The sequence below is a fragment of the Kogia breviceps genome, chromosome 3 (assembly GCF_026419965.1).
Source record: "Kogia breviceps isolate mKogBre1 chromosome 3, mKogBre1 haplotype 1, whole genome shotgun sequence".
NCBI classification, from domain to species: Eukaryota; Metazoa; Chordata; class Mammalia; order Artiodactyla; family Physeteridae; genus Kogia; species Kogia breviceps.
The window spans coordinates 154,966,483-154,988,029 of record NC_081312.1 but is presented as its reverse complement, the minus strand read 5'-3'; the positions used below and the strand labels follow the sequence as shown (position 1 = coordinate 154,988,029).

The following is a 21,547-nucleotide window of genomic DNA, read 5'->3' as shown; positions in this document are numbered from 1 at the left end:
CACATTCATCAGGAGAGAGAATGGGAAAGGAGTCCTGTGTTAAGTGAGGAAGTGCTTTCGGGGGGATGGGAATGAAGTTCCCCTTGATCACAGTTAGTGCAGGAATGTCTTGTCATCTTTGAGTTCTCCCTATTTTAAGAGGGACCGGATAGCATGGAAAACATATTGTAATACAGTTAGTGAAACGGTACCCGGTCTTCTTTACTGGTCTACAACCTTCCTTTCTTTAAAACCTGGCTGAAAACCCACCTCCACCCAGGCCTTCCCCTTCTTCCCACGTGATTCGCTCATGGGCACCCAGCACTCTGCCTGTGCGGAGCTGGCCCTGGGGAGGCAGGAGGAAGAGCCTGAAACGAAAGGCACGTCTTCCCCCTTCTCCTTATCTGTAATGAGCAGATTATCGTATAATTGGCGGAACTGGGAAAATCTCACAGCAGCCGTGCCTAGCAGTGCAGCCAGCGCAGGCCTAGGGGCAGAGACAGTGGTCAGGGACTGAGCCTGCGGGAGGACAGGCAGCGAGCACACGGGTGACACACACAGCAGGTGTCTATTAAGGACTCGTTGGATTCAACTGAAGATTCACTGAAGGGTCAAAAGAGGTGAACAGCAGTTTGCGCTGGGCTGGGGGCAGACAGGACCAGGCCCCACCCAACAGGCTTCCACTGACAGGCTCTTTTCGCTGAAAGCCTGTGGCCTATTTCCTGAATCCTTAAGCTTTATAGGTGCCCCAAAGGAACAAATTAACCAGAGCACAGAGAGCATGTTAACACCAAGACTGATTTTTATTCCAAGAAGCTGCTCTCTTCCTGGGAATCATCCATTGAAAGCAAGAGACACAGAGGGGTGGGATTGGGGCTGCGTAGAGGAGAGTGAGGGGGAGACCCTGTGGGGAAAAAGAGGCAGCAGTGGTGGGTTGAAGGAGCCCTGGGGGAGAGAAGGAAGACCGGGGGCTCCCCCTGAGGGCCTTCGATCCAGTGATGCACTGCCCTGGTGGGAGAGAGCGGGAGAGGTGGCCCGGGACAGGGCGCGTGGAGCTGGGGCGTCTCCCCAGGACGAATGCATTTTCTTCCCTTGCAGTTCTTCGGTGGTGCATGTGCCTGGCGTGAATGATATCCAGTCCTCCTCCTCGACGAGCCAGAACATGTCCCAAATCTCCCGGCAGCTAAACCAGAGTCAGGTGGCGTGGACGGGTAGTCGGCCGCCCTTTCCCGGACAGGTATGGGTGTCGGTGAGGGCACTGCCCCCAGGGGCCCAGAGGGTGCAGAGCCCCTGGGCTGTGCTTGCTTTGCATCCCAGCTCCGAGACGGGGCAGCACCCTGAGCTGCAGCTGACCACCCCGAACGCAGCCGGGCTCCCGGGAGCGCTGGCCACCCTAAGGGTACTTTGAGAACTGGGTCCCCAGCAATGGGAGCGAGTCTGGTTTCAGCCGCCTTTTCTCCGGGCAGTCCCGGCGAAGTCCTGGGGAACCTGGGGGAGGGGCGGGCGCACAGAGGTCCTCCATCAGGAGCGAGCCCCTCACCACTCTGGACCTGCATTTCCCCGGCCCAGGAGTGCGTGAGAACATCAGCGCTGGGACACACACGCGGCTCCCTGTAGCCACCGTGAGGACGGTTGTCCTCTGGACTGAGGGAGTCCTTGCCAAGGTCCCATAAGCAGAAGGCAGAGGCCCTAGATCATTGTAGCCCTGGGGATGAATTTCAGCCAGACCTGCCCCAGAGATCCAGGGCCGAGTGCTGTGGTTCTTGGGCCGGCACACAGCGGCCTGATCCCAGGCCCTGTGCCCAGCAGGCCCCAGAGGGCCTTCAGAGCCACTACCAGCTCAGGGCGGGACAGCCCCTGCGGTGGCAGTGACCAGCCCAGGCCATGGGCCAGGGAGACTTGCTGCTGACGCTCTCCATCTCTGTGCTTCATCCCAATTGCAGCCAATGCCCTCGCAGTCCAGCAAGACTCAGTCTTCTCCCTTTGGGATTGGAACAAGCCACACCTACCCGGCCGACCCCTCCTCCTACAGCCCTCTCTCCAGTCCAGCCACCTCCTCGCCCAGCGGGAACGCCTACTCCAGTCTTGCCAACAGGACTCCAGGGTTCGGTAGGTGGGGAAGGAGGGAAAGAATGCCTGGGAGCATCAGCAAAGGTGCTCTCTGAACGTTCTGAGTTTTGGGGGTCTGAGCCCCAAGCTCCCAGAATCCTGGTACCAGGTCTGGAGATTTCCAAGCGCCTCTTCTCTCTGGCTATCTGGAGGCCAGTCGTGTCCCTAAGAGACTGGCTGCCTAGACCTGGGCTTTGTGGATTGACTTTATCATTTTCAAGGCTCTGGGACTCTACTCCCTTGCGCTGATGTCATCTGAACGCTATTTTAACCCTTTATGGCCCTTGCAAGAACTTTTAGGTCACCCAAGTCAAAAACCCTGTAGTCCTATTTCAAAAGACTAGAGAAAGTATAGGTTACAGGGGTGACCAGTTGTGTAAATAAATTGTGTGAATCGTAAACACTGTAAAGTTCACTTTTTAATATTAAAAGAGGGATCCTGTGCACCTGAGAACATCTTACCTAGCTTTGTTTGCACAACCTCAGGCCATAAAGGGTTAAGTAACCATCCCTGCAGTGCACTTCCCAGGAGCCCTTACCGCTGCCCACCCTGCAGGTATTTAATGGACCCCCTCAGCATGTCTGCCAGGGTCAGGGTTCCGTGGCACGTGGCAGGGGCTCAGAAGGGACCGTGGGGCTGGCAAGAAGCCTGAGCTGCTGCCCATCTTCCCGCAGTGCTGTCCCCGGGGAGGGAGCACGAAGCAGAGCCCAAACATCGGAATTTCCATTTGAGTTGCAAGCTTCCCCTTCAGCCGCGTCAGCCTTAGGAAGGAGCTGTGCCTTGTTCCCAGCCCGTACCTGGAGTTGGCAGCTGCTCTCACGCCCTCTCCTTCCCCACCCCTAATAGCAGCACTTCTGGCCCCCTCCGCCCGAGGTCTCTCGAGGTCTTGGGGCCCAGCATTTCCCGACTCCTTATCTGTCGCTCCCCCTTGGACTCAGCCGTCCCCTCAGCGTGAATCCCATTTCCTTGTAGCAGGTTCTCACATTCCGCCTTTAAATATTCTTGCCAGATTATTCCGTGAGTTTAGAAGCACAGCGCCCTATTTCAGGAAGGAGAAGCCCTGAGGCAATTGCTTTCAACGTAGACCCACCCTGAGGTTGGAAGTCTCTGGTTCCCAGAAGCACTCCCACCTCCCTGCAGTCTCTGCATCCGGCTCCCTCACCTGGATATGGAGAGACCTCCCACCCTCCCCCACCCCCAGTCTCGTCCTGAAGGCAGGCCTTGGCACACTTGGCATGCAGGCACCTAGTCCTTCCTGGAAGCACAGGACCCACCTGGCACCGACCTACTCACCAGGCCCTCCTGAGTGCCAGGCCCTCCTGAGTGCCAGGCCCTGGGCTGAGCCCTGGAAGCAGAGGGAAGGAGACTCGGTTCCGACCAGCAGTGCAGACACGGAGGCAGGGGCGACTGATGGAAACAGGGAGACGGGCAGGCCAGTGCTGGAGGTGCAGCGGCCAAGGTCTACTGAAGGCAGGAGGGTCAGGAGAGGCTCAGAGGAGACCTGGCACTCACCCCGTAAGGCCTAGAACCACCTCAGTGTGGCTCTAGCAAGAAAGGAGGGGAAGCCACCCGCTGCCCCAACGACTAGGGCCTTTAGCTCTGTGAATCTGTCTGGTCTCCACTTAGCAAATGCTAGGCCCTGAAGTGCAAATGGAGATGGAACACAGAAAGGACAAAGCGTGGGGCTGAGGCCACAGTACAACCTGAAGACCAAGAACAGGATCACACAAACGGGGTCCAGGCTCAGCAACCATTTTTACAGCTGCCGTCCAGCTATCTCACACTCGGATGATAACGATAATAATTATGACAGTAGCTCACTCTTACCAGATGCTTACTACGTGCCCAGCACTTTACACATTTGAGTTCACTTAAAGCTCATGGTAGCCCTATGAGGGAGAAACTATGATTATTCCCATTGCACAGATAAGTAAACTGAGGCACAGTGAGGTCAGATAACCTACCCAAGGCCTCACGGCTGGTCAGTGGTAGCATCATGCCTGTGGAGCCAGGTAGTGCCATCTGAGTCTGTGCTCCCATCACTACCCTATCCTGGCCGCTCTCTCTAATCCATCGTTCAGGGTATCTTAGAATTAGGCGGGAATTGGATGCGTCCTGATTTATACTAATGAGAAAGGGGCTGGAACCCTTTCAATGAGTGCATGGAAGAGACTGTAAAATAGAGAAAATAAGGACTGAGAAGTTTCTCGGGGCCTTACCATCAATACCTCGTTTGTTAACCTCACACTAGCAGTTTAGTGGGAAAGGACACAGTTGGCGTGTGTTTGGAAGCCAGCTCAGGTGGAGCAATGAGGTGGGGACAGGAGGCTGAGGAGGAGGGAGGCTCAGGCTGGGGGGAGGAGGGAGGCTCAGGCTGGGGGTGGGGAGGAGGACCTTCAGCGGGGTGGGCGCCAGAGTCATCTGTGAGGCAAGGCTCCTGGAGGGCAGCTCCCAGTGCAGGCGGGGGAGGCCCAGGCAGAGGGGTCAGAGTTCACAGCAGGGTGGAGAGCCATGGTGTGGAGGTGGCCTGGAGAGAGCACGGACCACGGGACCTGTGGAGTTTGGGTAAAACAAGCAGCTCCTGCTCCGGAGGGCTTCAAGGGCATGGAGTCCTGGCGGAGGAGAGGGGGCCAGCTTCGGTTATGGTCAGAGAAGAGAGAGGGCATGATTAGGGAAAGGGTCTGAGGGGTGTGTTATTAACGACGATGGCTACTCCAGAGCACGGAGGGAGGGGGTGCAGGGAAGAGCAGATGGGAGTGGGTGAGGGGAGGGAACAGAGCAATCTCGGCAAAAGGTCAGTTTCATTAATTATTAAATAAATATGAAACCATTAAAACAGCTGGTGGTGCTTACATTTGCAATGGACATACCCTGACCCCGTAGGTGCAGATCTGAGCGGCTTCCCCGGGCCTCCGCGAGGGCGTGGGTGAGACGGCTGTACTTCGGGGCCTGTTGGTTGGGCCTGAGGGTTACAAGCAAGGCAGCCTGAAGAAGACCACCCCCCATGAAGCCTTACCTTGTTGAAGGTGTATCCACCACAGGGCACGCAACCTACTGGGGGCAAACAAACTTGCCAGAGGCTGTGGGCTGCAGCAGGTCTGCAGAAGCAGCCTGGCAGCTGGCAGAGACACTGGCTAGAGGGCGCAGGTGGACCAGAGCCAGTGAACTCCACCTCCACCCCCACCCCCCGCCCCCCATCGGGTGGCTGAGGTTTCATGGAGAGCGCCAGCAGGGTGGAGCTGGCCTGCAGCCCTCTGGGTGATAGAGGATGCTTGCTGAAGAGTGAGTGCCCCTGGGCCTCCTGCACGCTGCTGGTAGACACACGCCCGGGCAGAAAAGCCACCCGAACCAGAAGACAAGCCACTTCCTCTGCTGTGCCCGGCCTGTCTCTCCAGCTCCCTCTATTGACAAAGCCTAACATTGCACCAGCTAGCAAAGGAGAAATGTTTACAGGGTCCGGTTCCCATTTCACAGGGCAAAGCAGGGCAAAGAAGGGTGGATTTCGAGTTTGGAGGCATTCAGATGATAACTGCCCAAGATTTATATGATGCGAATCCCTGAATTGGTTAGTCCTCTGTTTCAACTACCCTCAGGCGTCTGCTTGTTGATATTACCATGTTGCTAGGAGAAATGCAGGGAGCCAGGCAGACAAGTTGCCCCATGAAGGTGGTTCAGAGGTGCTGTGGCAGGCCAGGCTTTCATTCCCTGACTTGGCTCGAGGGCTGCATATATGCCTTTTCAGGCCTGGGGCTAACTTACATTATTGTCTTAACCACCATGCTTCCTGATGTAATAAGTTGGCAGACACAAGCGTGTCCATTGCTTCTCATTTGTTCCCCATATGCCTTTCAGTTTAGGAAGAGGTAGCTAAAGTATCTCATTCCCGCATAACACAAGTCACAGCTGGCCTAGCAGATTTACCTTGGAGAGGAAGATTGAAAGAATATGTCATTCCAGAAATGTCTGAAGATTCTTTCAGGGAGAAATAGGATGAATAATTAGAGATAGGGAAGAATGGATCAAGAAGATGTGGCACATATATGCAATGGAATATTACTCAGCCATAAAAAGAAATGAAACTGAGTTATTTGTAGTGAGTTATTTGTAGTGAAGTGGATGGACCTGGAGTCTGTCATACAGAGTGAAGTAAGTCAGAAAGAGAAAAACAAATACCATATGGTAACACATATATATGGAATCTAAGAAGAAAAAAAAATGTCATGAAGAGCCTAGAGGTAGGACGGGAATAAAACACAGACCTACTAGAGAATGGACTTGAGGATATGGGGAGGGGGAAGGGTAAGCTGTGACAAAGTGAGAGAGTGGCATGGACATATATACACTACCAAACGTAAAATAGATAGCTAGTGGGAAGCAGCCGCATGGCACAGGGAGATCAGCTCGGTGCTTTGTGACCACCTAGAGGGGTGGGATAGCGAGGGAGGGAGGGAGACGCAAGAGGGAGGAGATATGGGAACATATGTATATGTATAACTGATTCACTTTGTTGTAAAGCAGCAACTAACACACCATTGTAAAGCAGTTATACTCCAATAAAGATGTTAAAAAAAAAAAATAGAGATAGGGAAGCAGGGTAGGATACGCTCTATGAGAGAGGGGATTTCAATAACCCAAAATGTTTGCAGACACCCTGTCCCTCTTACTCCCCACGTCCTGCCCCCAAAACTCAGCCCTGGGAATTTTTCAAATTCTATAACTTGAGGGAATTATAGACCATCCCACCCTTACTAGTTAGTGATGAAAAGACAAGATCTTAACCAGAAATCGTGCGAAGCATGTGATCCTTGTTGTGAGGTGCAGCTCTTGGCTGAGAACCACAGGGAGGCCTTTACCTGGAAGGCGCTCGTAAGAGGATAAGCTGCCCCTTTGGTGCTCTTTGTTGGCTTTATCCAGCAGGGCTTCTGAGCTGCAGTGCTGTGGACACTTGGCCCCAGGTGATTCTTTGTTTGCTCACGGAGGGTGTTTAGCGGCATCCCTGGCCTCTGCTTATTAGGGCTCCTATGACAAAGGGCAGTGTCTCTAGACATTGACAATTGTCCGTCCAGGGTGAGGGGGCAAAGTCACCCCTGCTTGAGAGCCACTGAGCTCAACCCAACCACTTAGGACCTCTGAGCTGGACTTCAAGTGAACCTTGACTCTTAGGGCAATTTCCAAATCAGATGAATCTCACCGAAAATGTTAGTTAGCAAAAGTGACATTATAGCATCGAGTGCCAATGAATTTTTCTTTTAAGGAAGTTGGCATCCCCTTCCCTCTACAACCTAGAAATCTACAAGCTCCTCAATATTCTGACTTTTGGTTTAAAAGCCCACCCAGTTGGCCCAGATTGCAGCAGCCTAAAAATATATTCTATTTGGACCCCTGGGCTGGCAGGTGGCCCGGGCATCCAGCCGGGACTGTAGCAGCCTAGGCCTTGCTCAGGAAGCCCACAGAACACAAGAAACAGAGCATGGCTAGAACCTAGCTCATGGTTTGCAGCCATATACATGGCTTTGGGGGCAATAAGGCAACACAAGGATGTTGGTTAACACTGGGGCTTTTTCCAGAAAGAAACTTGTGGGTACATCTTGAGGGCAGGCCATGAACAATGCCCTGTTCACCATCTGTATGCAGGCAGGTCAGTCAGGGCCAGGGTTTAGGCTAAGACCCCACATGGCTCTGTCATCCGGGAGAGGTCATGTCGTAGTTATTACTCATTATTGAATCAGAGAGGTCACTAATGCAGCTCAGGAAAAATTTCAGTAGCAGAGGCTGAATGGAGGGCTTTCCCCTTTAACTCTCCCACCACATGGCCGGGGAACTCATCCTGCAGATCATCTTTGGATGTAACTTTCTCCAGGAAGATGCAGACTGAGTTAGGTCTCGCTCCTTTGTCCCTCCACACTGCCCTTATAAGCACTCTTAACAATTCCAATTGCCTAAGTACCCATCTTTCTTTCTCAGTGGGTTGGGCCACTGCAATCCATTGCATACCCAACACACTGCTCCGTGTCAGGTGCAGGGTCAGGGTTCGGTATGAAAGCTGTATTTATCAAATGAATGCACGTGGGCTTCAGTGTCAGAAAGATTAGGTTCAAACCCTGCCTCTGGCATGTATAAGCTAAATGAGTTGGGCATATTTCTTGACATCTTTGAGCCCCGGTTTCCTCGTCTGCAAAATGTGGAAGATGGATCCATCTCTTAGAGTCAGAGTGAAGAAGAAATGAAATGAAATAATGTCTAGAAAATACCCAGCACGATGCCTAGCACACAGTCAGTACTCCCAAAATACTAAGTCCTTTCCCTCCTTCCTTAACTAGTCTATGCTGTTTCTAAAGCAATCCAGTTAGTTGATTTTTTTCTGTTGCACACATTTAAGAAGAACACTTCCCTCCCCAGAAGTTTAGGGATTTTTATTCTGAAATCTTGTCCCTGTAATTAATAGAATCACCCCCAGATGCAAATGGAGAGCTAACCTTCCTCTAATCTTCACGCCCCCTCCACCCTACCCTGTCTCTGGCTGTCACCCAGGAAGACTGATGAGAGAATGTGTTTTTGTTTCATTATAAGTCAGCGATGTCCAGGAAGCCTCAAAGGGGAATAGAAGTAAAAGTGTATAGAATGTTCATGTTTCTGCCTTCTTCTCCCCTCTTTCCCTTCCTTTTTCCATTCCTTTATTCTTGCCTTCAGCAGATACTTATCAAAGCCTCCTTTATTCCAGGCAGTATACTCGGTAAGGCCTGGGACAGATGTAGATAAGATCTCTGGCCTTAAGTTACTCAGGATCTGGGGATGAGTCAGTGTAGCATTAGGGGCACCATTTGGGATGGTGCCTCTTGGGAGGCAGTGCAAGTGCTGCAGAGGAGGGAAGAAGACAGAATGACTGAGGGAATCGGTCGTGCAGGGTCACGTTCAGTCGGGACTTTGAGCATAAATAGATCCATGCAGGCACAGAGCAGGGGAAGGATGCCCACAACAGAGCGACCACAGGTGCAGCAGCACAGAGACGGAGCGGTGTGCAGTGTTTGGGGCGGGGGGTGAGTCTGCAGCGGCATGTGAGTAGGGTGAGAGGGGCTGGGGGCACAAAGAAGGGGGAGATGGGGTTTGAAACACAGGAACCATATGCCGAAGGCTCGAGTGTGCCCCCTCGGAGGCACGTGGGTGGTGGGGGACTGTATTGTTTTGTTTTGTTTTGTTTTGGCTGCGCCGCGTGGCTTGTGGGATCTTAGTTTCCCGGCCAGGGATTGAACCCGGGACCACGGCAGTGAAAGCACCAGGTCCTGACCACTGGGCCGGCAGGGAACTCCCATGGGGTGGGGGTGTGTGGCGAGGGGTGACTGTGTTAGTTTCTAAGCGGTGGATGCCGTCGTAGGAAAACCACCGCGGTAGCTGCGTGGGTCTGGGGGAGATTGGGTGCTGGCCCGGCTCGGAGCACTGGTGGCGACTGTGAGAATGGATGGAGCGAAGGAGACTGGGTGGAGGGGTGTTGGGGATTGGGGATGCAGCGGAACCCAGTGAGTGACTGGACGTGAGGGGTGGGTGAGAGCAAAGAGTTGACAGGCGTGGTGTCCCTGTCTGGGCTGTCTGAGGAGGTGGGACAGTTGTTTTAGGCGTGAGGGGTCCAAGGTGTCTGTCATACTGTTTAGACACGTCTCCTAAGGTGGAGAGATGGACCCGAAGCTTGGGAGAGAAGCTGCGCTGTAAACACCACCAGAGATGTGAGACGTGAGTTTGCCACTCCCAGGTCCTCCTTTCACGGCCCTCAGCACAGCCAAACATCAGTCCACAAGTCCTGGCACCTCTTTCTCCAGAATACCTCAGATCCATCCACCTCTCTCCACCTCACATCTGGTGCTACTGTCATCTCCTGCAAGGATTACTCCCGCAGCCTCGTGCTACCTGGGCTTCTTCCCCCTCACCTTGTCCCCTCGTCCTCTGACAGAGTGACCTTCCCACACGTGAAGGTCTGTGTGTGACGCACCCCAGCTTAAGAGCCTTTAGCAGTTCTCTGCTGCCCTCAAAATCCGTCACCCTCATGGTGTGGGACCTGACCTCTGGTGTGCCCTCCATCTGGCCCACAATTCTCTGGGCCCTTTGGCATCCAGAACCTCCTGTAGGTCCCTGGGTGGAACGGACCCTCTTCACCGCCAGCTCTTGTACAGACTGATCCTGTGTCTGGAGTGCTTTTTAACCCCACCTCCAAGCCTTACGCCTGGTTAACTACTAACTATTCCCCTTCTGCTCTCAAGTGAAGTCTCTGAAAAGCATTTTCTACTTGCCATAACTAGGTTAGGTATCCCTCCTAAGAGATTTTTATTCCAGCTCTGTTCAACCTTCTTATAGCAGCTTACAACTGGATGGACATAGCTGCTTACTCCTCTCCCCCGACCACGCTGTAAGCTCCTAGGAGCTGTCTTGTTTCCCAGTGTATGTATAATACTCGCCTGGGGGCTGGGTCAGAGCGGGAGCTCGGGAAATATCTGCCCAATGAATCAATGAATCAGTTAGTTCATGGGGATAGAAGAGTTGCCCCCATCTTGTCTGCTGATCAAAGGGAAGGCCTAACTCAGACCTCTGCATTCAGCCCATGTTAAGGGGCAGAGACGTATGTAAGAGCCAGGGGGCACCTGGCAAGGAGTGGCATAGGAGGTGGTGAAACCAAACTCAGGTGTAGTCGGAGAAGTCAACCAAACAGTTCCAAGAAGGTGGTGGTCATAAGTGTCGATACCCAAGAGAGCTTAACAATGAGAATGGAATTTGAATTTCTGTTGGGTTGGGCTCGGCTATACAGACTTCACTGCAGAGTGATTGCGGAGCGTGAGCGGCGGGAGGGAAAGGTGAGAAGATGCTGTGTGTATGGACAGCAAAGGGAAGGAGAGGTAGACATGGAGCTTGAGGAGCCTGTATTCCTCTGCTAGGGCCGCCATCACAAAATACCGCAGGCTGGGGGTCTTAAACATCAGAGACTTACTTCCTCACCGTTCTGGAGGCTGGAGGTCTGAGATCAAGGTGTCAGCAGGGTGGGTTTCTTCTGAGGCCTCTCTCTCTTTGTCTTGTAGATGGCCACCTTCTCCCTGGGTCTTCACATGGTCTTCCCTCTGTGCCTGTGTCCGGATTTCTTCTTCTTATAAGAACACCGGTCATATTGGATCAGGGTCCACCCGTATGAGCTCATCTCACCTCAGTTGTCTCTTTTTTAAAAGCATTTATTTATTTATTTATTTTCCCGCGTCGAGTCTTAGTTGCGGCATGCGGGATCTTAGTTGCGGCCCGCGGGCTTCTCTCTAGCTGTGGCGCAGGGGCTCTCTAGTTGTGGCATGCGGGCTTAGTCGCCCCGTGGCATGTGGGATCTTAGTTCCCCAACTAGGGATCGAACCCATGTTCCCTGCATTGGAAGATGGATTCTTAACCACGGGACCACCAGGGAAGTCCCCTTAACTGCCTCTTTAAAGGCCCCTTCTCTGAATACAGTCACAGTCTGAGATACCGATGGCTGGACCTTCCGCATATGAATTTGGGAGACACACTTCAGGCCACGTCAGAAGGAAGAGTGGAGAGAATTAATTCATGATATGGGCATGACTCCAGCAGGGAATCACTGTGGCAGGAAGGTCGTGGAGGACTCCTGAGAGGCAGGCTTCTCCGAATATGTGAGGACAGGCCCCATGCTCTGCCCCAGCCTTGCTTTCAGCAGAGCTGGCTGGGTCCATCCATCCTCCCTCCGAGCAACAGGTGGCCCAGCTTGTGCTTAGCCTCCTGGGCCTCCAGGATGGAGGCCGAGTGTCTGTCCAGTGGGGCTTCCCTCACTGCGCCAGCTGGGGCTGCTGTGCGTTTAATCTTGCCATACCAGGCCTGTTCTAGATCGTCCCATTCCAGAACTGGGCCAGGGGACGTGATGCTATGAAAGAGTTCCTCCTGGCCCAGGGAGTCTCATGAGAGAGGCTTAGGTAAAGGCATTTCAGCAAAGCCAGACGCATTTTTTTTTTTAACAACAGAATCCTACACGCACGATAGATTTAAATCCCTCTTGTGCTGAAATAGGGAATGGTATCCTTCCCTGATTTTCTAAACCCCTTTACCATCTGTGATCGTGCAAAGCTCGAAAGGCACCAGTGGTGAAGCATTCAAGGGAGTGTATGTCTTATTAAAGCCGTTTATATCTCAGGCAGTAGGTGAGATGTATGTGTGAGAGAGAAAGGGGTTTATCTATTTAATCTTCCCCCAGATTTAACCCAGTGTTCACTCATCAGGTGGTGAGTAGGGTCTCTCCTGTGATCGGTAGGATTGTTGGAAGGACAAGTGGAGCCACGATGGGGCCTGTCCTGCCACCCAGAGCTTGACAGTGAGCCCATTGCCTCCAGAACGTTATTGAATGGTTTGGAACAAGAAAAAGTTCCTGTGTTTTTTTTTTTTCTTTTTTTTTTATACACCTTAGGATAAACTCCCCGCCTCGAGTTGAATCTTTAAATGTTTTAGACAAAATTCTGCTCATTTTTCTTAGTTTCTGTTTTTCCATTGGGTTTTTTGTTTTTTTTTTTTTTTTTTTTTTTTTTTGCGGTACGCGGGCCTCTCACTGTTGTGGCCTCTCCCGTTGCGGACTACAGGCTCCGGACGCGCAGGCGCAGCGGCCATGGCTCACGGGCCCAGCCAATCTGCGGCACGTGGGATCTTCCCGGACCGGGGCACGAACCCGTGTCCCCTGCTTCGGCAGGCGGATTCTCAACCACTGCGCCACCAGGGAAGCCCCCCATTGGGTATTTTTTGTAAAGTGTAGACGGAAGCAAGGTTGCTGTCACTTACAAATTATAATTTGCTGATACCCACAAAGAGACCTGTCTTCTTGTCTAAGCTGCACCCAAATGCCTTTCCTTCCAAACCAGCGGTGCTGAGAAACCCTCAGCTAAAGAGATGGACAGAAAGGGCCACGGCTCTTGGCCCCCGTGGAAGGACCTTGCGGAGCCCCACACGTGGCTTCAGCCAAGTTGCCCAAAAGGCAGCGAGGCTGCTGGAGGTCAGGGCTTACTGAGTGAGGCTCTTCCTCTGTCAGGGCCAGGTTCCTCTGAAGAGCAGCCTGTGAGCCGAGGGGCATCCAGAGTGGCAGGGCCCGCCTCTCCCTTCTCGTGCATGTCAAGGAGAGGGCTGCTCTCAGCCACAGACAGGCCCCACGGAAGCAAGCCTCCAACAGTGGTCACAAAGGGCCGAGGGCTCTGAGGCTTCCGGCCCTGGTCACCTGGCAGGTGCACGCAGGGAGAGCCACCCTGTCCGGCCGGTCCCTGCACGCTTCGCCAGAGAGCCCCCTTTCCTGTTTCACCCATCCAGCTCTCGGGTGCACAGCCAACTTCTTATCTGTCAGCCAGCGTGAGAGAGAGGGGGACAGCAAACGCAGTCAGCCAGCTCTGGATGGAACGCGCCTTTCAGAAATGTGGGACCCTCTGGGCTGCAGTGGTTCTTAGGTCTCCCAGAGCCACGGGATGGCTTTTAAAGGAAGTGTCCTGTGCGTCGGATCTTTCAGCTGAAAGTGGACAAGGTAGCGGGCAGTTCCAAGGGCGGCCCTCCGAAGTCTGGTCGCAGTGGCAAAGCCAGCACCACGGACAGCAGAGCGGTGAGCAGCACTCCCACCAGCAGCCGGGTCAGGCGGAAGTGTTCCAGGTAAATCAGCGAGCACCGCCCTCCGTAGGTACCGGCGGCCCCCTCTGCTTCCTCCCCCCTGGGTCTCTGCCTCCCTGCCACAGCACGACTGCCTGCCTGCCGATGGAGACTGTGAGTGCCGGCCCCTCCCAGGGAGGGTAGCAGCCCTGGCTTGAGGGGGTCCGGGAGTAGGAGGCTCGGCTCTTCTCGTGAGTTCCGCGCAGGTATTGCTGGTTGAGGCTGCCTGGGGGCCTTGCCGCTCTGAGTTTTTTGAGCCATTCCCGGCCCATCCCTCGCGCCTGGGGCAGCCCTGACCTAAGTCTGCGGCAGCAGCGGTGGGCACCGCCGCAGCCCCGCGGCGCAGGACTCAGCCCCTTCGGGGTGTTCGGAGCTCCGCTTTTCAGCCAGAAGAGTTCTCACTGGGGAAAGGCTCCTGTCGGGGGCACGAACCGGCTGACGCTCCGTCCACCCCACCAGGTCTTCATGAGGGAGGAACACCTCCTAACAAGAGCCCCAGGTGCCTTCTGGCATGTCCCAGAGCCTGCCCCGCAGAGCAAGGATGGGGGAGGAAGCACCTGGGGGTCGGGCTCTGAGACCCGCAGACTAAGATCCCCCTTCGCAAGGGAGAGCTTTCTTTCCGTTTACCCCACCCTCATCCCAAGCGCCCTCCCCGCCAGGTCGAGCAGCATCTTCAGAGACAAAGGTCTAGAACCCAGATGTCACTCCAGGTCCCCAAAGAGGCAGAATCCTTTTACATATGCAGAGAGGTACCCTGACCTATAATGATTAGCCCCCTCCTTCCTCCATCCATAAGGCTCAGCCCTGGCCCATCCTTATGCCTCACAACTGCCATGTAAGGCAGAATTCCCTAACCTGGTTCTTCATGGTCACGATGCTAAAAAGAATTCTTGGTCAGATAAGTTTGTGAAACATGATTAAACAGTTATTCGGTTTCTTGACTGCAGGACTTATCAGAGCCTTTATTATACTAACGAGGACTGAGGATTTTTAGGAGGCAGGCAAAGTATACCTTGTTTCCCAAACTCGTTTGTCCACAGAATTCTTTCCTCCCAGAGTATCTCATGGGCCAAGAGTTGGACACAACACACTTTGGGAAATTTGCCATAAGGGATTGAAATATAGCTCCTCGGATTTTCCGGATGGGTAGTCTGAGGCCCAGAGAACTTGAAGGACTTGTTAAGGGTGAAGTCTGACCTTGCAGGGATTTGGCCTTGCCCTAGATACACACAGTGAAGACAGGCCACTCAGCTGTTCACGCACGTAGCCCTCCTTTTGCCCCTCCCCGTGTTGCAGTGCTGTTGCATTTTGATCATCGGTTGTTATGTACCTTGCTTGGCACCAAGCTGGGGTCTCCCCACCGGTGGGCCTCTTGTCCACCCTGTGTCCCGGCTCAGTTTTAAGTAGAGAAAGGTTGTGTCCTGAAGTTGTGTTTGTGTGCCGGAATGACAGCTCCCAGGAGAGAACAGCTTCCCAGGACCTCAGACATTTGAGGACCGTCTCAGAGATTCCCTCGGGTGGCCCGTGGCGTGTTCCTGGGCCGCCCCCTTAGAGAGATGACCGTGAGGGCGGCAGGAAGGCTGGGCTCCTGGGATGTGCCGGTGCCCCAGAGGATGAGCCCACTCCCCTGCGCTTTCTTTTCTTCTCTCCTGCAGGACATGCTGCCCATGCCAGGAGATCCAACCCAGGGGACCGGCAACTATAACATCGAAGACTTTGCCGACCTGGGCATGTTCCCGCCGTTTTCTGAGTAGCTGCGGACAGAGCGAGGCTTCCACCGGGCAGTACCCCCCGTGCTGTGACATCGACGCCCACGTGAACGGGCCCCCCCCCTGCGCCCTGCTTGCCCTGCCGCGGGACCCCCAGCAGAAGACATCTCGCCCCCCGTGTTCCCCTCACCGCCGTGGTGTTGCTCAGCTTCTAACCCACAGCTGCAGCTGCTTGGCCGCCGACCAGGAGCCCGGTAGGCGTCGGGGGCTGCTTGTATTTATTGTATTTTACCTGCCTGTGCTTGGGAGGCGAGCCCATTGGGTTCTTAAAATCCGGTTGTGAATAATCTCATATTAGACAATTTTCATCTATAAAAAGTTCAGTTACAGCTCAGAGAGCCCAAGCCGCACCCTCAGGCCTGCCCAGGAAGCTGGAATCTGGTTTCTTCTGGCCTTGAACTCCTGTGTCCGGGTGGGGCTTGCGGGGTGTTGGGAATAGAGGTGAGCAGGATGCACAGGCTTTGTTCTCAAGCTGGAGAGGAGGAGCCTGGGGACGCCGGGTGCGGGGGATGCCAACGCCAGCTCCTCCAGGCCCTGTCCCAGCCACGTCTGTCTGTGCGTGCGTCGTGCTGTGAGACGTGCGTACTTGGTGCAGTGTGATGTGAATCCTTGTCCTGATGGATGTGTTGTGCCCCGTGTCTGTCGTATGCGGCCACAGTGAGGGTCTAGAATCCAGGGTGTGTGGCGAGAGTGACGTCCCGGATGTGCAGCCCCGTCCAAGCTGAGCAGGACCCGCTGTGGCCGGAGGAAGCAGGGCCCAGGGCCTGGGCGCCGGGCGGACAGGCTGAACTGAGCACACGGGCACTTGACAGCGTCGCCAGGAGTCCTGGCCGGGAGCTGCTCACTTTGATGGGTCAGTTTTTTGGTCCAAGCCCCCCGCGTGCAGATTCAGAGTCCACGAGAGTGTCCACCCTTTCTTCTCTGTGTCTGAAGAGCAGCCTCTCCTGGTTCCGCCAGGGTTTCTCATCCTTGCCCTGTTGGTGAGAGCCGGGCTTTGTCCCCGCCCGATGGCTGCAGGGGGCACCCCTTGAGCTCACAGAGAGCCTGGCCCCCATGGGGGTGTGAGGGGGAGGGCAGGGCGCCCAGGCCTCCCGGTCCTTCTGTGCCACAGGGTGCTTTCTTGGGACCGACCTCTGGAGATGACTGAGGGGTGAACCCGGTGCGTGGAGGTAGGGGCTCTGAGACGTTCCCCACCAGGCCGTCCGAGCCTCCTCTCTTCAGCCGTCTGGGAACAGCGGCATCTCGGGGGGGGCGGAGGCGGGGGTGGGGTGGGGATGGCGGGACTCCCGGCTCCAGTTTGGGTTCCGGTTCTGATTCTGCCGCATACTCGCCAGGGCCTTGAATTCCTCAGGTGGTCTCAAGACAGAGTAAGAGCTGACTTCTAGAAGCTTCTACCTGGCTGACCTCTGAGCCCCTGGTCCCTGGCTTGTTGTGTTTCCCTCAGATTTGAGGAGATCAGTTGAAGAATCCATCCCTCCATAAGGGGCCCTTATGGGGCCCCTTATAAGTGCCCCTCCATAAGGGGCACTTCCCTCTGCCCCTCGCATGCCCTTGACGCTAAGGAAAGAAACTCTCGTGTTCTCTTCCTTTCCTGATGGTCACGCTGCTGTCCTGCATCAGCGTCCCATCAGCTCACCGACTCCTAAAGGGGAGAAACGCTCCCGGTGCGTGGCTGAATGGAGTTGCTTCTAGGCTGCCTGAGCGCGGAGTGAGCCTGGCCTGCAGGAAGGAGCCAGGGGAGAGTGTTTGCTCTCATCCTCTGGAAGGTCTGCATTAACACCCCAGCCCTGGCTGGCATCCAGAGGGGGTGCGTACCCAGTCTTGCCTGGAGAGCCCCAGCTGTAATAGTCCACCATTGTTCAGGAGAATACCTCTGTCCGATAGCTTTGTGTGATCCTAATTCCTAGGCTCTAAATTAACACTGACGTTAGGGCTTCTAGAGTGGCTCTTAATCCTTTTGTATATAGTGGTGATTGGACGTGGGCTTTAGACGCACATGATATCCTTTTACCCTTAGGAGCCTTTTGGCTTCTGGGAAAATGGCAAGTGGCTGAAACTCCACACACCCTGTCAGTACCAGACCAGAAGGGGCTTCCTGGCGTGCCCTGCCCCTGGGGCTGCCGCGGCCCACCCCTACCCCCAGCCCTGAGCCTGCCCTAGGTGGTGGGCTTAATTATTTCCCAGAAAGGCACAAGAATAGCTTTTGGATCAAAGAATGGTTTCTCAAGTGAAATGAAAATGGACTTTTTGTGGCGTGTAGTCTCTGGGTTTGGAAGTTTGACGGGGGGGATGGGGGGATGTTTGTCTTTCCTTCTGGTTTCAGAGGGCACTTGGGGGTTTTCTGAGGGGCACACACTGGTCGGCACGCCGACTAGGCCCAGCCCATCTGGGCTGTGCTGGGTGCCGAGGGGATGCAAAAGGACAGGGCAGGACAGCCTTGCCCCCAGGGACCTTTCATCTACTTCACCCACTTACACAGCATCTAGGGTGAGGACCACTCAGTTCTTGGTCCTAGAAGGCGAGGACTCATGGGTGACTGAAAGCCAGACATAACTAGGGGGGAGCAGCGTGACTAAATAGGCCCAACGTCCCCCTTCCAGCTTTGTCCCCAGAGCCCGCGAGGGGAGTCTGGCTGCAGTCTGACCCGCGGCTCGAGTTCTCGATTTTCTCTATTCCCATTCCACTCTTTGGTTGTGATTCTTAGAAGCCACCATGTGGCCACTTAAGGAACAGAGAAGACCGAAAGGATCCCACACCCGAGGGATTCTCTCCCCAAAGAATTTTAAGACAAGCTGGAGTGAGAATTAAAGCCCTAGAGGATCTAATTACCCCAGTTTGCAGAAGAACCTCCCTCGCCAGTCCCGCCCAGCCAGGAGGCCAGGATGCCCACGGCCCCTGCGTTGGCGTGGCCTTCGGCCCCGATCCCTCTCCTACTGGAGACGGAGGCAGAGCTGGGTTGGGAAGGCGAGCACACCTAGGACTTTGGCTCTGGGACCCTCTTCCTCACACACACCTCATCTCACAGCTACTAGGCCTTCGGCTGAGCAAAAGCAGAAGGCTTTCCACCCATGGTGGGCCGCGCGGTGGCTGCCTGAACTATTGGTGAGGACACAGCTGCAGCCACGCTAAGGCTCGGCCTGGACGCGGTTAGGGAACTGTGACAGTGGCTCCGGAGGTTCTAGAACACCCTGCCTCTGTGTTGCTTCCCACTAGCTTTGTCTTTAGTTTTGGTTTCAGGGAGCAATAGAGCATCACAAACAGCCACATTCTTCTCTGCTTCCTGGTTTACCAAATTCAACCCTTCTGTTGTTTCCTGAATACCTGTTGCAACGAGTAGGATTCTGATAGCTGATGGAACTGACTGCGGAGAGCGGGGATCTCCTGTGCCAATAAAGAGACCGTGTTCCCCAGATGAGCCACCCTGGACGCTATCAGTGCTGCGGCCGGGCTTGGCTGAGAGATGAGTCAGGCCCCGGGGAAATGAGTGTCTTCCCTTCCGGCCACATCAGTACCTGGGCCAGCAGATGAGCAGTGAACCTCTCCCCACTGGGCCCACCTGCTCCCTAACAGTTACGACCTGTCATATTAGCAAGACCGAGCCAGTCACCTAACAGCTCTAGCCAGTTACAAGTCAGGATGGAAATGCTCCTTGTTCTACTAGGAAGTATGGGTTTGGTCATGAGGTCGCTGTGTCCTGACTTGCCAGGACAACCCAACTTGTCCGTTCCAACCCTTCCCCCCGTGCCAGATCCTCATCTTGTATATGAAGGGAACTGGCTGTCCTCCTTTTCCTCGGCTACCTGGCGTCTGGGGCAACTTGAAGCAGCATCACGCCACGATGCAGGCACATTTTCACATGTAGGTGTGCCTGGGTCTTGGGGCCAGAGCCTATGGTCCGATGACTGTGGAGGTGGGAAAAGGGAGGTCTCACAGGAACAGGGCAGCCTGCTTCCAGTAACAATCTCATTTTCCTTCAAAAGCGAGAGAGTTCACAGATGAGCTTCAGTGGACAATTTAAGCACTTAATCGTTTCTCTTTTAACCTTTCTTCTTATGAATGTGAACTGTGCTGTGGATAAATCATCATTTGTATTTCTTGAATGTTCTCTATGACTAACAATTATTAAGTCAGTTGTGTATATGTGTAACTAATGTAACTGCCTTTTAAAATTTCATTACAATAAAAATGGCTTTGCTCTGAACGCTGAATAGCCCAGGCCAACTTTGTAATTGAACAATTCGTAGAACCTACTCTTGGAGTTTGGGAGATTATCTCGTATTACGCTTCCTAAGGGCTGTGTTGTGTTGTAGCCAGGAAAGGGTGTGGAATACACATATGCTAAAGAGTGACTCTGTCAGGGGGTCTAGCTATGTAAAATTTAAAAAGAAACTAATAATTCTTGGCTTTGTATGTTAGGCAAGGACCTCTAGAAGGCACTTTGCAAATGCAATTTTTATTATCATTATAAACCTCTGCTATGTGGATATTATTCCTGGTTTATAGATTAAGAAACTGGGACTCAGAGAAGTTAAGTGACTTATCTAAGAACACACAGGAAGGAAATGACAGAACCAGGATTTGATCTTAGGTCTCATTACAAAACCCTGTATATACTGTCCTCTTCAAACACTCTACAATAATTCTTTCTTTTTAAAATTTTCCCATAATTAAATTAGTATTTTAATATGCTCAAACTTCTAGTAAATGCTTACAGAATCTAACCTTCTCTGTTGAAAGAGGACCATTTGGATTCTAGCAAAATGGCAGACTAAAATCACTTGGAAACTCTTTTCCATCAGACATTTAGCATTGTTATTTTTTACAGCGTTATTGAGCTACTATTGACATAAAAGAAACTACACATATTTAATTGCACATGGGAGGTGGGAATTCCCTTGCCGTCCAGTGGTTAGGACTCGGTGCTTTCACTGCCATAGGCCCAGGTTCAATCCCTGGTTGGGGAACTAAGATCTAGCAAGCAACACAGCGCAGCCAAACAAAACAAAAGCAAGTACTGCAGGGAAAGTCCGTGCAGAACAGAAAATGAAGGTGACGATGTCCATCTGATTCCAAGTTTTGAGAAGTGGTGCACACACCCCATCAGCAAGTGATTGTGGTTATTTAAGAAGAAAGTATTTTAAAAAATAAAGTAAATACACAGGAGAAAATTTTGCATCCTTGAGTTAGGCATAGATTTCTTGGCTACTAGACCAAACGCATGACCTGTAAAAGGATAAAATGACAAATTGGACTTTAAAAATTCAAAGGTCGCAAACGTGTATTTAAATGACAAAACTCATGAAATTGTTCACTTAAGATGGGTTCTTTAAATCATGTTTTGTGTAAATTATGTCTAAATTAAGTGGATGTAAAAATCATTGCAGGAGAGTTTTTTTTGTGGAATTTGACAAAGTGATCCCCAATTTCCTATGGAAGAAGAAAAAAAAAAGAATAGCCAATACATTTTAATATGATATTTTAGAAAAAAGAAGAGAAAGAACAAGGAAGAAGAAGAGAAGGAGAAAGATGGAACATTAAAACTACAAGGCGCCTGGAAACGTCATAATTAAAAGTGTGGATTGGCATAGAGATAGAAAACTAGATCCATAAGACACCACAAAGAACCTAGAAGTGCACACATTCAGAAAAGAGAATGTTTGGTACACGTGCCACTGAAGCAAGCCGGAGACTGTTATTTGCAAGAGTCAGCATTAGAAATCATGGTGACCAGACAGACTTCCAATAAATGGTGCTGGGGAAAAGCACATAGGAAAAGAAGTAATTATACTCTGATCTTACACAATATACAAAAGATAAATTTCACACTGATGAAAACATCCGAGTGTTAAAAAGCAATATATGTAAAATATTTAGAAAAAAATCTAGGAAAATATATTTATGAAATCAAGTCAGGGAAGGAGTTTTTAAACCAGGCACAGAGACCACAAGCCAGGAAAAAAACTGTTATCTTTAAGCTCACTAAAAAATAATCAGCTTAAAGAAATGGAAAAGACAACCAATAAACTGGTAGAAATATTTGCAA

At 52.6% G+C, this 21,547-nt stretch overlaps 1 protein-coding gene across 8 annotated transcripts in view; it reads left to right on the top strand.

Moving 5' to 3' along the window:
* The window catches only part of ARNT2 (aryl hydrocarbon receptor nuclear translocator 2), a 202,780-nt gene extending 183,075 nt beyond the window's left edge, over window positions 1-19,705 (top strand). For all 8 annotated transcript variants that reach the window (XM_059059151.2, XM_067030049.1, XM_067030048.1 and 5 more), the window contains exons 16-19: window positions 1,078-1,216; window positions 1,923-2,088; window positions 13,602-13,738; window positions 15,391-19,705. In XM_059059151.2, coding sequence (XP_058915134.1) covers window positions 1,078-1,216; window positions 1,923-2,088; window positions 13,602-13,738; window positions 15,391-15,489 — 541 coding nt within the window. In that variant the 3' untranslated portion in view covers window positions 15,490-19,705. The remainder of the gene's footprint in view (window positions 1-1,077; window positions 1,217-1,922; window positions 2,089-13,601; window positions 13,739-15,390) is intronic.
* The last annotated feature ends 1,842 nt before the right edge of the window (window positions 19,706-21,547 follow it).